The sequence below is a fragment of the Capricornis sumatraensis genome, chromosome 13 (assembly GCF_032405125.1).
Source record: "Capricornis sumatraensis isolate serow.1 chromosome 13, serow.2, whole genome shotgun sequence".
In the NCBI taxonomy this organism is placed as follows: Eukaryota; Metazoa; Chordata; class Mammalia; order Artiodactyla; family Bovidae; genus Capricornis; species Capricornis sumatraensis.
The window spans coordinates 3,348,425-3,363,249 of NC_091081.1; the positions used below are offsets into that span (position 1 = coordinate 3,348,425).

General features: G+C 40.4%; 1 protein-coding gene across 6 annotated transcripts in view; it reads left to right on the plus strand.

Annotated features, from left to right (window-relative positions):
* The window catches only part of MYO6 (myosin VI), a 100,145-nt gene that overhangs the window by 46,547 nt on the left and 38,773 nt on the right, over positions 1–14,825 (plus strand). For all 6 annotated transcript variants that reach the window (XM_068985496.1, XM_068985495.1, XM_068985498.1 and 3 more), the window contains exons 15-17: positions 8,536–8,663; positions 11,415–11,510; positions 11,802–11,975. In XM_068985496.1, coding sequence (XP_068841597.1) covers positions 8,536–8,663; positions 11,415–11,510; positions 11,802–11,975 — 398 coding nt within the window. The remainder of the gene's footprint in view (positions 1–8,535; positions 8,664–11,414; positions 11,511–11,801; positions 11,976–14,825) is intronic.

Sequence of the window (14,825 nt, forward strand, 5' to 3'; positions counted from 1 at the left end):
CTCTAGGTGAATGATCACACCATCGTGATTATCTGGGTCGTGAAGATCTCTTTTTGTACTGTTCTTCTGTGTATTCTTGCCGCCTCTTCTTAATATCTTCTGCCTCTGTTAGGTCCCTACCAGTTTTGTCCTTTATTGAGCCCATCTTTGCATGAAATGTTCCCTTGGTATCTCTAATTTTCTTGAAGAGATCTCTAGTCTTTCTCATTCTGTTGTTTTCCTCTATTTCTTTGCATTGATTGCTGAGGAAGGCTTTCTCTTCTCTCCTTGCTATTCTTTGGAACTCTGCATTCAAATGGGTTTATCTTTCCTTTTCCCCTTTACATTTCACGTCCCTTCTTTTCACAGCTATTTGTAAGGCCTCCTCAGACAGTTATTTTGCTTTTTTGCATTTCTTTTTTCTTGGGGATGGTCTTGATCCCTGTCTTCTGTACAGTGTCATGAACCTCCATCCATAGTTCATCAGGCACTCTTGTCTATAAGATCTAGTCCCTTAAATAAATTTCTCACTTCCACTGTATAGCCATAAGGGATTTGATTTAGGTCACACCTGAATGGTCTGGTGGTTTTCTCCACTTTCTTCAATTTAAGTCTGAATTTGGCAATAAGGAGTTCATGATCTGAGCCACAGTCAGCTCCCAGTCTTGTTTTTGCTGACTGTATAGACCTTCTCCATCTTTGGCTGCAAAGAAATACAATATAATCAATTTTATATTATAAATATAATCAGTCTGATTTTGGTGTTAACCATATGGTGATGTCCATGTGTAGAGTCTTCTCTTGTGTTGTTGGAAGAGGGTGTTTGCTATGACCAGTGCGTTCTCTTAGCAAAACTCTTATTAGCCTTTGCCCTGCTTTATTCTGTACTTCAAGGCCAATTTGCCTGTTACTCTAGGTGTTTCTTGACTTCCTTCTTTTGCATTGAAATAATGATGTTAGTTTTTTGGATGTTAGTTCTAGAAGGTCTTGTAGGTCTTCATAGAACTATTCAGCTTCAGCTTCTTCAGCATTACTGGTCAAGGCATAGACTTGGATTACTGTGATATTGAATGGTTTGCTTTGGAAACAAACAGAGATCACTCTGTCGTTCTTGAGATTGTATCCAAGTACTGCATTTCGGAGTCTTTTGTTGACTGTGATGGCTACTGCATTTCTTTCTTCTAAGGGATTCCTGCTCCCAGTAATAGATATAATGGTCGTCTGAGTTAAATTCACCTGTTCCAGTCCATTTGAGTTTGCTGATTCCTAGAAAGTCGATGTTCACTCTTGTCATTTCCTGTTTAACCACCTCCAATTTGCCTTGATTCATGGAGCAAACATTCCAGGTTCGTATGCAGTATTGTTTTTTATAGCATCGGACCTTGCTTCTATCACCAGTCCCATCCACAACTGGGTGGTGTTTTTGCTTTGTCTCTGTCTCTTCATTCTTTCTTGAGTTATTTCTCCACTGATCTCCAGTAGCATATCGGGCACCTACTGACCTGGGGAGTTCCTCTTTCAGTATCCTATCATTTTGCCTTTTCATACTGTTCACAGGGTTCTCAAGGCAAGAATACTGAAGTGGTTTCCATTGCCTTCTCCAGTGGACCACATTCTGTTAGACCTCTCCACCATGACCCGTCCGTCTTGGGTGGCCCCACAGGGCATGGCTTAGTTTCATTGAGTTAGACAAGGCTGTGGTCCGTGTGATCAGATTGGCTAGTTTTCTGTGATTGTGGTTTCAGTCTGTCTGCCCTCTGATGCCCTCTCTCAGTGCCTGCCTCTTACTTGGTTTTCTCTTACCTTGCGTGAGGGGTATCTCTTCATGGCTGCTCCAGCAAAGTGCAGCCACTGCTCCTTACCTTGGACATGGGGTAGCTCCTCCTGGGCTCCGCCTCTGACCTCGGACGTGGTGTAGCTCCTCTCCGCTGCTCTTGTGTGCCGTCGCAGCTGTCCGCGCTTGTCATCTTCTTTATTTTAAAATCTGTTTTATCTGATATGAAGATTGCTACTCCAGCTTTCTTTTGCTTCCCATTTGGGTGGAATATATTTTTCCATCCTCTCACTTTTAATGTATATGTGTCTTGAGGTCTGAAGTGGGTTTCCTGTAGACAGCATGTATATGGGTCTTGTTTTTGTATCTATTCAGTGAGTCTACGTCTTTTGGTTGGAGCATTTAATCCGTTTATATTTTAAGTAATTACTGATATATACGTTCCTATTGCCATTCTCTTAATTGTTTGGGGTTGACTTTGTAAATCTTTTTCTTCTCTTCTATTTCTTGACTATATAAATCCCTTTAACATTTGTTGTAAAGCTGGTTTGTTGGTACTGAATTCTTTTAACTTTTGCTTGTCTGAAAAAGCTTTTGAATTCTCCAGCAGTTTTGAATGAAATCCTTGCCAGGTACAGAAATCTTGGTGGTAGATTTTCCCTTTCAGAACTTTAAATATATCCTGCCATTCCCTTCTGGCCTGCAGAGTTTCTGCTGAAAGATCAGCTGTTAAGCGTATGGAGTGTTCCTTGTATGTCACTTGTTGCTTCTCCCTTGCTGCTTTTAATATTCTTTGTTCGTGTTTAGTCTTTGTTAGTGTTATTAGTATGTGTCTTGGCATGTTTCTCCTTGGGTTTATCCTATATGGGACTCTGTGCCTTTTGGAGTTGATCGACTATTTGTTTTTCCATGTTGGGGAAATTTTCAACTATAATCTCTTAAAAATTTTCTCATACCCTTTTTTTTCCTCTTCTTCTTTGAATGTTTAATTCAAATGTTGGTGCTTTTGATATTGTCGCTGAGGTTTCTGAGACTATCCTCAGTTCTTTTCATTCTTTTTACTTTAATCTGCTCTTCAAAAGTTATTTCCACCATTTTTTCTTCTAGCTCACTGTTTCCTTCTGCTTCAGATATTCTGCCATTGATTCTTCCTAGAGTATTTTTAATTTCAGTAAATGTTTTGTTTGTTTCTGTATGTTTATTCTTTAATTTTTCTAGATGTTTGTTAATTGATTCCTGCATTTTCTCCATTTTGTTTTCAAGGTTTTTGATCATCTTTACTATCATTATTCTGAATTCTTTTTTGGGTAGTTTGCCTATTTCCTCCTCATTTATTTGGACTGCTGCATTTCTAGTTTGTCCCTTCATGTGTGTAGTATTTCTCTGCCTTTTCATTATTTTTTTTTTAATTTTTATTTTTACTTTATTTTACTTTACAATACTGTATTGGTTTTGCCGTACAGTGACATTTATCCACCACGGGTGTACATGCGTTCCCAAACATGAACCCCCCTCCCACCTCCCCCCCCATATCATCTCTCTCGATCATCCCCGTGCACCAGCCCCAAGCATCCTGTATCCTGCATCGAACATAGACTGGCGATTCGTTTCTTACATGATAGTATACATGTTTCAATGCCATTCTCCCAAATCATCCCACCCTCTCACTCTCCCTCAGAGTCCAAAAGTCTGCTCTACACATCTGTGTCTCTTTTGCTGTCTCGCATACAGGGTCATCATTATCATCTTTCTAAATTCCATATATATGTGTCAGTATACTGTATTGGTGTTTTTCTTTCTGGCTTACTTCACTCTGTATAATCGGCTCCAGTTTCATCCATCTCATCAGAACTGATTCAAATGTATTCTTTTTAACGGCTGAGTAATACTCCATTGTGTATATGTACCACAGCTTTCTTATCCATTCATCTGCTGATGGACATCTAGGTTGCTTCCATGTCCTGGCTGTTATAAACAGTGCTGCGATGAACATTGGGGTACATGTGTGTCTTTCTATTCTGGTTTCCTCGGTGTGTATGCCCAGCAGTGGGATTGCTGGGTCATAAGGCAGTTCTATTTGCAATTTTTAAAGGAATCTGCACACGGTTCTCCATAGTGGCTGTACTAGTTTGCATTCCCACCAACAGTGTAAGAGGGTTCCCTTTTCTCCACACCCTCTCCAGCATTTATTGCTTGCAGAATTTTGGATCACAGCCATTCTGACTGGTGTGAAGTGGTACCTCATTGTGGTCTTGATTTGCATTTCTCTAATAATGAGTGATGTTGAGCATCTTTTCATGTGTTTGTTAGCCATCTGTATGTCTTCTTTGGAGAAATGTCTATTTAGTTCTTTGGCCCATTTTTTGATTGTGTCATTTATTTTTCTGGACTTGAGCTGCATAAGTTGCTTGTATATTTTTGAGATTAGTTGTTTGTCAGTTGCTTCATTTGCTATTATTTTCTCCCATTCCGAAGGCTGTCTTTTCACCTTGCTTATATTTTCCTTTGTTGTGCAGAAGCTTTTAATTTTAATTAGATCCCATTTGTTTATTTTTGCTTTTATTTCCAGAATTCTGGGAGGTGGATCATAGAGGATCCTGCTGTGGTTTATGTCGGAGAGTGTTTTGCCTATGTTCTCCTCTAGGAGTTTTATAGTTTCTGGTCTTATTAGTCATTATTTTTTTTTAACTTATTGTATTAGAGGTCTTCTTTTTCCAGGCTTCAAGGTTGAATTCTTTCTTCCTTTCGGTTTCTGTCCTCCTGAGTTTGGTCCAGGGGTTTGTGTAAGCTTCCTATAGGGTGAGATTTGTGCTGAGGTTCTGTTTGTTTGTTTGTTTCTTACTTTTTTCTCTGATGGACAAGCTGAGTGATATGGTGATCCTGTCTGCTGATGATTGGGTTTGTATTTTTGTTTTGTTTGTTGTTCAGATGAGGCATCCTGCACAGAGTACTACTTGTGGTTGGGTGATGCTGGGCCTTGTATTCAAGTGGTTTCCTTTTTGTGAGTTCTCACTATTTGATACTCCCATGGACGGAGGAGCCTGGCAGGCTGCAGTCCATGGGGTTGCTAGGAGTGGGACACAACTGAGTGACTTCACTTTCACGCATTGGAGAAGGAAATGGCAACCCACTCCGCTGTTCTTGCCTGGAGAATCTCAGGGATGGGGGAGCCTGGAGGCTGCCATCTGTGGGGTCGCACAGAGTCGGACACGACTAAAGTGACTTAGGAGCAGCAACAGCAGGGTTGGTTCTCTAGTAGTCTAGGGTCTTGGAGTCAGTGCTCCCACTCCAAAGGCTCAGGGCTTGATCTCTGGTCAGGAATGAAGATTCCACAAGTGGTTTGTTATGACATTAAGTGAGATTGAAACAAATATCCAAAAATGAGAAACCAAAGATGAACCCCAGATAAATGGCAGGTACAAAATCAGGCAAATAATTAAAAAAAATGGAACATACACATATACGTATACACCCATGAGCAAAGTCAAAACAGTCCAGGAAAAATAAAGTGCAGTAGATTGACCTGGTGAATAAAGGAAATCAAAAACTATATTTACCAGTTAAGAACAGAACTAACTAAAGCAGAAACTGGGAAACAAAACCGATGCAAGGTTTCAAGTGGGAATAAAGCAATAAAAACAAAACTAACAAATATGTTGAGAGGAAAGGAAGGAAAGAAAAGAAAGAAAGAATAGATACGCAAAGTTAAATAGTGGTAGATGAAGATTTACATACATTAAACATTAACTGCAAGGGGAAAAGAACAGTAGGAAAGGCAAACAAAGGAATAAATGTAGAAAATATATAATAGGTTTTAAAAAATTAAAAATTATAAAAAAGAGGAAAGAAAAAAAGTGAAGAAAGATAAAGGATAAAAAAGGAAAGCTCCATAGAACTGCAGAAATCCAGTGTAGCGGCAGAGGTTTATAACCACAATAAAAAGTGTGACTGAATAAACACATATACATACCCACCCATAATCAAAATCAAAACATTCCAACAAAAATAAAGTATAATAGATTGACCTGGTACACAAAGGAAACCAAAAATTATATCTACCAGAACAAAACTAACTGAAGCACAAACTGCAAAACAGAACTAAAGCAAGGTGCCAAGTGGGGATAAAACAATGAAAATAACATTAACAAATATGTTGAGACGTAAGGAAAGAAAGAATAGATATACAAAGTTAAATAAAGGTAAATAAAGACGATTTATATACATTAAGGATTAATTGCAAGGGGAAGAGAACAGTAGGAAAAGCAAACAAAGGGATAAATGTAGGAAAAATAATAGTAGGTTTAAAAATTAAAAAGTAATATTAAAAAATTAGAAAATAAAAAAAGGAAAACTCCACAAAACTGAAAAAGCCCAGCGTAGAGGTAGAGGTTTATAACAATAATGAAAAATGTAACTAAGGAAAAAAAGAAAAGCTCAAAAGCTTAATTAGATTTCATAGTGCCAATAAAATCGACAGCTGCAACAAAGTGGGGGAAAGGGGGGAAAAATCCAAAAGAATCTACAGAATAAGTCAAACACAAGAATAATAAATGTTTTTCTTGGGTCACTGCTGTCGGAGTCCTCTCCCTCGCTGGGAGTCACAGCCCACCTCACCTCTCTAGGACGCCCTCCAACACTGTGCTGGTCTCTGGACCTGCTGTGGGGGCAGCTCAGATTCTAACCTGGTCCTGCTCCTGTGCATTCTTGCCTCCAGTGTCCACAGCTGTCAGGACTAGTGTGTTTTCTTCTGTGGGAACTCTCAGTGGCCTTTTAGATATTCCACAGACACAGAGTCTGCCTAGATGATTGTATGGATTTAATCTGCAGCTTTTACAGCTGGTGGGAAGGTTTTGGGTCTTCTTCCTTAGCCACACTGCACCTGGGTTTCAATTGTGGTTTTATTTCCATCTCTGCATGTGGGTTGTCCACTGGGGTTTGCTCCTGAGGCTGCCCTGGAGGACTTGGGTTTGCCCCGTGAGGGCCAGTTGTCGAGGTGGTGCAGCTGCTTGGGTCTCAGGGATTCTGGCAGCACCAGGTACTCAGGGGAGTTGGTGGCTAGGGCAGCAGAAAATATTGTGCTCTAGAAGAGTATGGCAACCAGTATTGGCCAATATGCTCCAGTATTCTTGCTTGGAGAGCACCCCCTCCGTGACAGAGAAGCCTGGCAGCCCACAGTCTACAGGGTCGCAAAGAGTCCAGACACGACTGAAGTGACCGTGTGTGCATAGATGCAAGACTTTTTTGCCTGTGGCAGCTCTGCCCCAGTGAAAGGTGAGTGTGAAGGTGGTGCAGCTGCTTGGCTTGTGGGGACCCTGGTGGCACCAAGTGTGCAGGGACATGGACTGCCTCCCTGGCAGGAGTTATGGCCCTCTCAGAGTTTTCTCGAGCCTCCTGTAGCTGGCGATCAGAAGGCCTCTTTGGCCAGTCTTTCTCTGTAGCTCCGCCCATTCATGCACTTAGAGGGCTCCCTTGCCTGGGGTCCTTCTCTGTTGTTTGGGGTGTCAAGCACATAGAGGGGCTCCCCCGACTGGGATCCTACTCAGTATATCCTTGTGTCAGGCACTTAAAGGGGCTCCCTGGCTGGGGTCCTACTCTGGTGCCTCAGGCGTTTGATGGGCCAGCCTGTCTGTTGTTCAGCTGCTGATGCTGGCGTGTGGAGAGAGAGGCTCCATCCCCTATGTGTGACTCATCGCCTTGCTTCCATGGCTGCCTGGCTTTCCTCCAAAGGCATTTCCCACCACAGTCTCCTCCCTCACGTCCCCTCGATCTGTCTCTCCACAGTCCACAGCAGCTCTTGCCCTGGGATTGTTCCACAATCCCTAAACTCCAGCTCCCAGCTGCTGCACCTTCCAGGGGACCTGGTTCCCTGTCCAGGGTATGTATGGCTGCAGCAAGGACTGCCTGATTCTCATTCCATTTAGGCTGCCACAGATCACCTGTTTCACTCTCAGCCTTAAATGTTTCTCCTCTGACTCAGACAATTGCCCTGCTGTGGGGATCGGACCCCTGCTTGTTCCCCCACCTGCCAAGGGCAGGTCCAGTCGTACTAACACTCCTGTTTTCCCCCTAGTTCCCTCTTCCTACCGAGTTTTGTGTGGTTCTGTAGATTCTTTTCTGCTGGTCAGTTACTCTCGTCCACTCTCAGCTGGTGTTCTGCCTGCATTTCTGTGTCTGAGGGTGTGTTCCTGAGGTATCCGTGAAGAGAGATGTACTCCATGTCCACCTATTCCTCTGCCATCTTGTTCTTAATTCCTGTCTTTTAGAGTCTGTCCCATTTAACAGTTCTATCTACTGCATTTAAGCAGCCTCCATTTTATAGTTATTTTGGACAGGCAGTAAATTCAAAACATATGAATATAAAGAGCATAAATATGTGTTGTTGCTGAAGTTTTGCTGGAAAGCTTTTGAATCCATATCTGTAAGTAGTTTTAAAAACCTAAGCTTACAAAAGCTTCTGTAGTTTTACTTCGTTTTGAATATACACGTCATCTGGGAGAGGAAGGTTGCTGGCTCTCTGGCCTCTGTCCTAGCTTACAGCCAGGACGGTTATTACGTTAGTCGTTTTCTTTGTGGCGTTGTTCTCTAAACTGTGTTGAGTATATGATGTTACTTTCTAATAAATTGCCAGATGTAAAATAAAATTCATTTACTCTCTGTAGCTTTTGAGAGAAAACAGTATTTGTGGAATCATATTACTTTGTTTCTGACCAGCCCTCAAAATTTGTGATCAGTGTTTAAAGTGTTGTATTTTTACCCTGTCATATTTGAATTTTTTGAAATAGATTTAATTGAAGCAAAATTAGTGGGAATATTGGATATTTTGGATGAAGAAAATCGCCTTCCCCAGCCAAGTGATCAGCACTTCACATCTGCAGTTCACCAGAAGCACAAAGACCATTTCCGACTCTCTGTGAGTTTGTCATTTCAAAACTGAGGCTCTGGCTGGAAGAGAAACTTTCAGAAAGATGTGCTAGATGTTAGATATTAGATAATTAGACTCCTAAGTTATGTAAGGTGTTTAACAACTATATGCATCTTCTATAATTAATCCAGCACAGTGTCTTCTATAGATGACCATTATTTTATATCTGTATATTTTTGCTGCTGCTGATCTATCCAATCAAGGCCCTTTTAGCTGGATATAAAATACATTTCTCCTATATATGATGTACAAAAAGATTTATGTCCTTTTTTTGTACATTTACGTACTGTTTTTATGTTCTCCCTTCTGGGTGAAGTGGCCTTCAGTCGCTCTGTTCCGTATCATGTTAACTGGGTCACTTCCCAGGGGTTAGGACCTAGAGTCACATGCAGCCACCTGCCTGCGCATTCGTAAAACCAGCAAAGCTTGTGGCTAAGAGTCTGACTGGTAGAAGCAGCTCATTTAATGATGAGTGATTTCATTTCGATGCTCTTTCCTTAGGAGTTTTGAATGGCAGTTGTACTCAGAGAGGGTCATAGAAGCTGAAGCAACAGAAGAACTAGCTGAAGGGTGAAATAGACAGAGAGAGACAAAAAGAGACTCAGAGAGAAATAAATGAGAAGTACTCTTCCAGAAAGGGTCAGAAGACCTGGTTCCCTAGACTGCTGGTGTGTCATAGAGCTGTGCTTGAATCCCCGCTAGTGGTGGTGACTGGTAGGGCCATTCTCCATAAGGCTGGAGCGTGCTTCTCTTGAGGTGTTTTCTTTGTTTAGGTAGCTCTGTGTTTATCTTTACACTCAACCTACATCCCCTGACTAATCCAAATACAACTCCATCCTTGTGCCCAGAATGGTTGTTAATTTCACCCATGTAGGTAGGTGCTGCCTCATCTTAGAATGAAGACAGGAAGGAAGGAAGATGGAAGAGAAAAGAAAAGCTGTCCAGAGTTGCAGTCGCCTCCTGTACTGTGACAGTTTTGAGACCGGGACATAGTATAACAGTCATTGCTTTGATGGGTCCAGGAGTTCAAGTGAATGAAGGCAGATATTCTTGTTTCCATACATCATTAACTAAATCAGTAACACAAGCGGGTTGAAGGCATTTACTGAAAAAGCTGATGTAATTATGCTAACCTTCTCTGGAGACTGCATCCCACAGCCACCTACTCCATCAACTTGCAGTTCTTCTTTTCCTTAAATAAATCTTGGGATGTGAAGGCTGCCTCTCTTCACTTCAGTTGAGATAGAAATAAAACAGCATGTGTCCCCAGGAAAACTTCTGCTAAGACTGAAGACGTGTATCTAGTCCTGTTTATTCACTGCTCTCTCTGAGAACCAGTCGGGATGCACAGTCGCTTTTGCCAAGAGAACTGACTGCTGGTCAACAAATTGTGACCAAGGTTTCAGAGACATAGCGCTCCAAGGACAGCCAACAAAAGCATCAGGAATGGGCTTTGGTCACTTTCCTCAAAACAGAACAAGAGCACAGCAGTAAATCCTAATTTGCACGGTTCACTGCTTTTGTTGTATTTCTTTGAAAATGTAAATAATGATAATCGTTGATCGAATTGCTTGCCATGTGCCGGATGCATTCTAAGCATTTGCTTGAATTACTTTAATCCTCATAATGGGCTTCCCTGGTGGCTCAGATGGTAAAGAATCTGCCTGCAGTGTGGGAGACCTGGGTTCAGTCCCTGGGTGGGGAAGATCCCCTGGAGGAGGGCACGGCAACCCACTCCAGTGTTCTTGCCTGGAGAATCCCTATGGACAGAGGAGCCTGGTGGGCTACAGTCCCGTAGGGTCACGAAGAGTCGGACACGACTGAGTGACTTAAGCGCAGCACCGCACATTGCTCACAGTAATCCTTTGCTGTTGCTCCTGCTTGCTTCCCCATGCTAGAGATGAGGGGACGGGCATGGAGCAGGCAGGTGACCTCCTTTCCTAGAATGGAGAGAAAGGGTTGGATTTGGGCATCAGGCTGGCGTCTTGATCCCAGGGCCCCCCTCTGACTCGTGCTGTGTGCTGCCACGCAGAGGGGAGGCTGTGTGGTCTGCCAGCTCTCTCGCCCAGGAGAAGCCTGGTGAGGTTATGGGGTCTTAGCTTTTTCATTTTTAAATGAGATCGTCTTTCTTAACCTTAGGCTATTTTGTGGGTCAGAGGTGATATTTTATTTTGGAAACTTTTAGAAATGATACCAGCAGGAGATATTATAGTGATAGTACAACCAGAGAGTGATTCTGTTTTCTTCAGATAGATTCGGGCTCATTGTGTAAGAGTGTTAGGAGGTATGGCTAAAATCAGTAGGTGAGTCCCTGTGCTGATTTCAGGTGTTCCTATAGAACAGTGCTTCTCAACCTTGGTCACACCTAGGAATCACCTCATGTAAATGGTTTGGTGGTTTAAAACTGCTCCAGATGGCAATTCAGCAGCTACTGCTTTAGACACAAACAGTTAACTTTATAAAATGCCTGCTGTGTTTTGCATGTGCTTCTAAATAGTGCGGTTTTGTTTTGTTTTGGGTCTTATTCCTTTTTTTTTTCTTCCTAGGAGATGATGACCAAAAATATTTGCTAGATTTTATTGGTACATTAAAGCTTACTTAAGGAGCAATATGATTGTATAAAGTATGAAAACTCCCTTTTTGATTTTAAGTATTTCACACCCAGATGTTTTCTAAAGGGAGTTATTAATGTTGTATATTTTTGATAATTTAATGACTGATATATGTATTGATTTTCAGATTCCTAGAAAGTCTAAGCTGGCAGTTCACAGGAACGTCCGAGATGATGAAGGCTTCATCATCAGGCATTTTGCCGGGGCAGTGTGCTATGAAACAGTGAGTAGAGCATTTACAGGGAGAAAACCATTCGATGTTGAAGCTGCGCTGTACAATACGGTCATGTCTAGCCACATCTGGCTTTTTAAAGTTAAGCAAAATTTAAAAGTCAGTTCCTCAGGACCCTGCCACATCTCACGTGCCCAGTGTCCCTGTGGCTGGTGGTGGCTGTATTGGACAGTGCAGACGCAGGGCGTTTCTGTTACCTCAGGGGGTTCTGTTGGACAGCACCGTGTTAAGGAATATTACCACAAGATGGACTGAATCGTTCCTGTCTGCTTTGTTTTTCAGACTCAGTTTGTGGAAAAAAATAATGACGCTTTACATATGTCTCTTGAGTCCTTAATATGTGAATCCAGGGATAAATTTGTCCGGGAGTTATTTGAGTCATCCACAAATAACAACAAAGACACTAAACAAAAAGCAGGAAAACTTAGCTTCATCAGTGTGGGAAACAAGTTTAAGGTATTTGTGGCAAACGTATTGCTCGATTTTTTTTTTCTCTTACTGCATTAAAAAATTGAGTTTTACACTGTCGGGGGGATAATGTAGTTCACTCTGAGAAACCCCGTGAGTAAGATTCAAGGAGCAGACTGAATTGTTGATGTTTGTATACAAAAGAACATAAAGTTGCCATAGTAACAGAACATACAGAAATCTTGTAATTTGATGAACGTGTTCTTCCTTGGTGCTTAACATGTCTGATCGCTTCTCCTAATGTTCTTGCTTCTGCTTACTGTCTGGTTGACCTTCAAACCTTCTCTTTCCCACGTGTTTTCTGTTTCCTTCCTCATTCAGCAGTTTTCTTGTAGCTGGAGTAGTCCAGCTCGAGATGGCTAGAGAGGCCTAGTTGAGTTGAGAGAGGAAAAGCAGGCACTGCCAGGGGCTTCAGGTAAATGATCGCCTTCGTGGACTCCTACTTAATAGAGCGGCTGCTGTGTTAAAGCCCGGCTCAGTTAATGGTGCAGTTTGTAGTTCATTTTTAACGTGTTCTTTCTCATAGTGCATTTTGGGTGTGCATATTACACTAAAATTTGATTAAAGCTTTTAATAACTTCCATAAAAAATAAATACTTGGTGTGGCAAACCCTTCATATTGTTTAACACTGAAGAACGCTTCATTTGTTTCACTGATTTTGGATCAGAAATTTATTCCTTGAGGTTTGACAGGGAATTGTCACATGATGCATCTAAGAAATGGAACACTCCTGTTTGGTTCTAATGGTTGAGTATTTTGCATATTAAAAAAATAATTTAAAAACTTTGTATTACTTTTAATGAATAAATGAAAATGAATAGATAAAAGAAATAGAATAAATTTCTCTCTTATACATTTCCACAGTCTTGTTCCATTTATAAGAAACCTGCATATGCCTTTCATTTTGTGTACTTCAAATATTAAAACATGATTTAATTAGGAACAGTATTTAATTAAGACTCAGAATACTAGGCTACTGATAATATAAGCTTCCTGAAATCCACTGTGGGCTGAAATGGGCTCTAAATAACTAACTTGATAAAATCATGGTTATAAAACAAAAGCTGAAGCATAGATACAAGAGAAAGCTTGTCACATATTTTTCAGGTAACTGAATAAAAAGTCTTAAACTCTTGTTAATTAATTATGAGTTTCTTCTCTTGAGTATTCTTTCTCTTATTTAGATATTCTGAAATTGTTACATAAACATGTGCTGACAGATTGGTTTAAAATAGTACATTAGCCTGTATGAAATAGAGATCATTTATTAAGTATTTTCCTACATGATATATTAGTATTGCTGGCAAGAACACACTTGAAATTTTAGACAGTTTATATAAATAAAATAAAAAACATTCTTAAAATTCTTTGGGCTAAGGTATTTCATGTTAAGACTTTAAGTGCTTAAAATTGCTTAAATGCAATATGATGCGTTTTGCACGTCAGACTACTTGAAAACTGTAATTAAAAGCTGTAACATTATTACTAATAAAATTTCAAAATGTTCTATTGTGATGCTTTGCAATGAAATAATAGTAATTCTTATTTTTAAGTATAGTAGAATAGTTTATTAAATTCAAGTTATGTATGGCAATAAAATAAAACAGGCTAGCATTTACATTACTGAGCATCACTGAGAACCAGAGGCTTTCCAATGAAATGTGACGTTTTCAGGTTATTGAAACAGAACTCTTTTACTATAAGTGTTTTAGAAAAAGTTTTTTTTTTATGAAAATCTTATTCTTTTATCATACACAGGAACGATTGTATGTTTTAAAATAAAATACAAATAAAGCATGAATTGCGTAAGGCTGCTATGCCTTGTTGTCTTTGACCACTAGTCTTTGGTAATGGACATTCTTCCCTCTTCTCTCAGATACTGTAGTTCATTTTTGCTGCTTCTATTCTTCATTCTCACTTTATCTCCATTTTGAGGAGAGTACTGTGCTATGGATTAGGAACCATAGGCTTTGTGACAGTCATTTTCTTTCCAAATTAGCGGCTCGTAACACTTGCTTTTCATTTGTGTGCTGGTCCAGACTGGTTAAGGTTGTCAAAACTGTGGCAGCCAGATAAGTGGGTGTATTATTTTAATCTAAATTCATTCTGTTTTTATAACTTAAGCCTCTAATGTCTGAAGCGTGCTGGAGTATCGTGCTTAAGAGAATGAACCTTGGTGTTAGGCCTTTGTTAGAATCTTGGTCTTGCCTTTACAAGCTCCATGATTTTGGCAAATAAGTTCTCTCTCTGGGCCTCAATGCTTTCACCTGTAAAATGAGACTACTGCTGCTGCTACTGCCGCTAGGTTGCCTCAGTCGTGTCCGACTCTGTGTGACCCCGTGGACTGCAGCCTACCAGGCTCCTCCGTCCATGGGATTTTCCAGGCAAGAGTACTGGAGTGGGTTGCCATTGCCTTCTCCTAAAATGAGACTAATATATCCCTAATTAGAGTTGTGCAGATTAAACTAGATAGTACCTGTGAAAAGCTTTGAGCAGTGTCTGACTCAGAAAGCATTCAGTAAAGTATACCTATTATTGTTACTAAATATAGCTATAAGTAGATACGTTAATTTATCTTTTGTTAAGTAGTACAAAAAGCATCCCAGTATAAAATCAGTATAACAGTTTTACACAATTTACTTTGCAGAGAAGTAAAGCAAATACATGATTTTAATGTACTGAGCCAGAGTAAATTATAATCACTTAATATTTTAAAAAGGGAAGCACAGTAACTATTTATAGTGTCCATTGTGAATTTTACTTTGAGAAAATTGTCCTAGCCTGTAAAAATAATTGAAATGAGAGATTTTTTAAAACAGTAAAGAGGCTTTCAACAG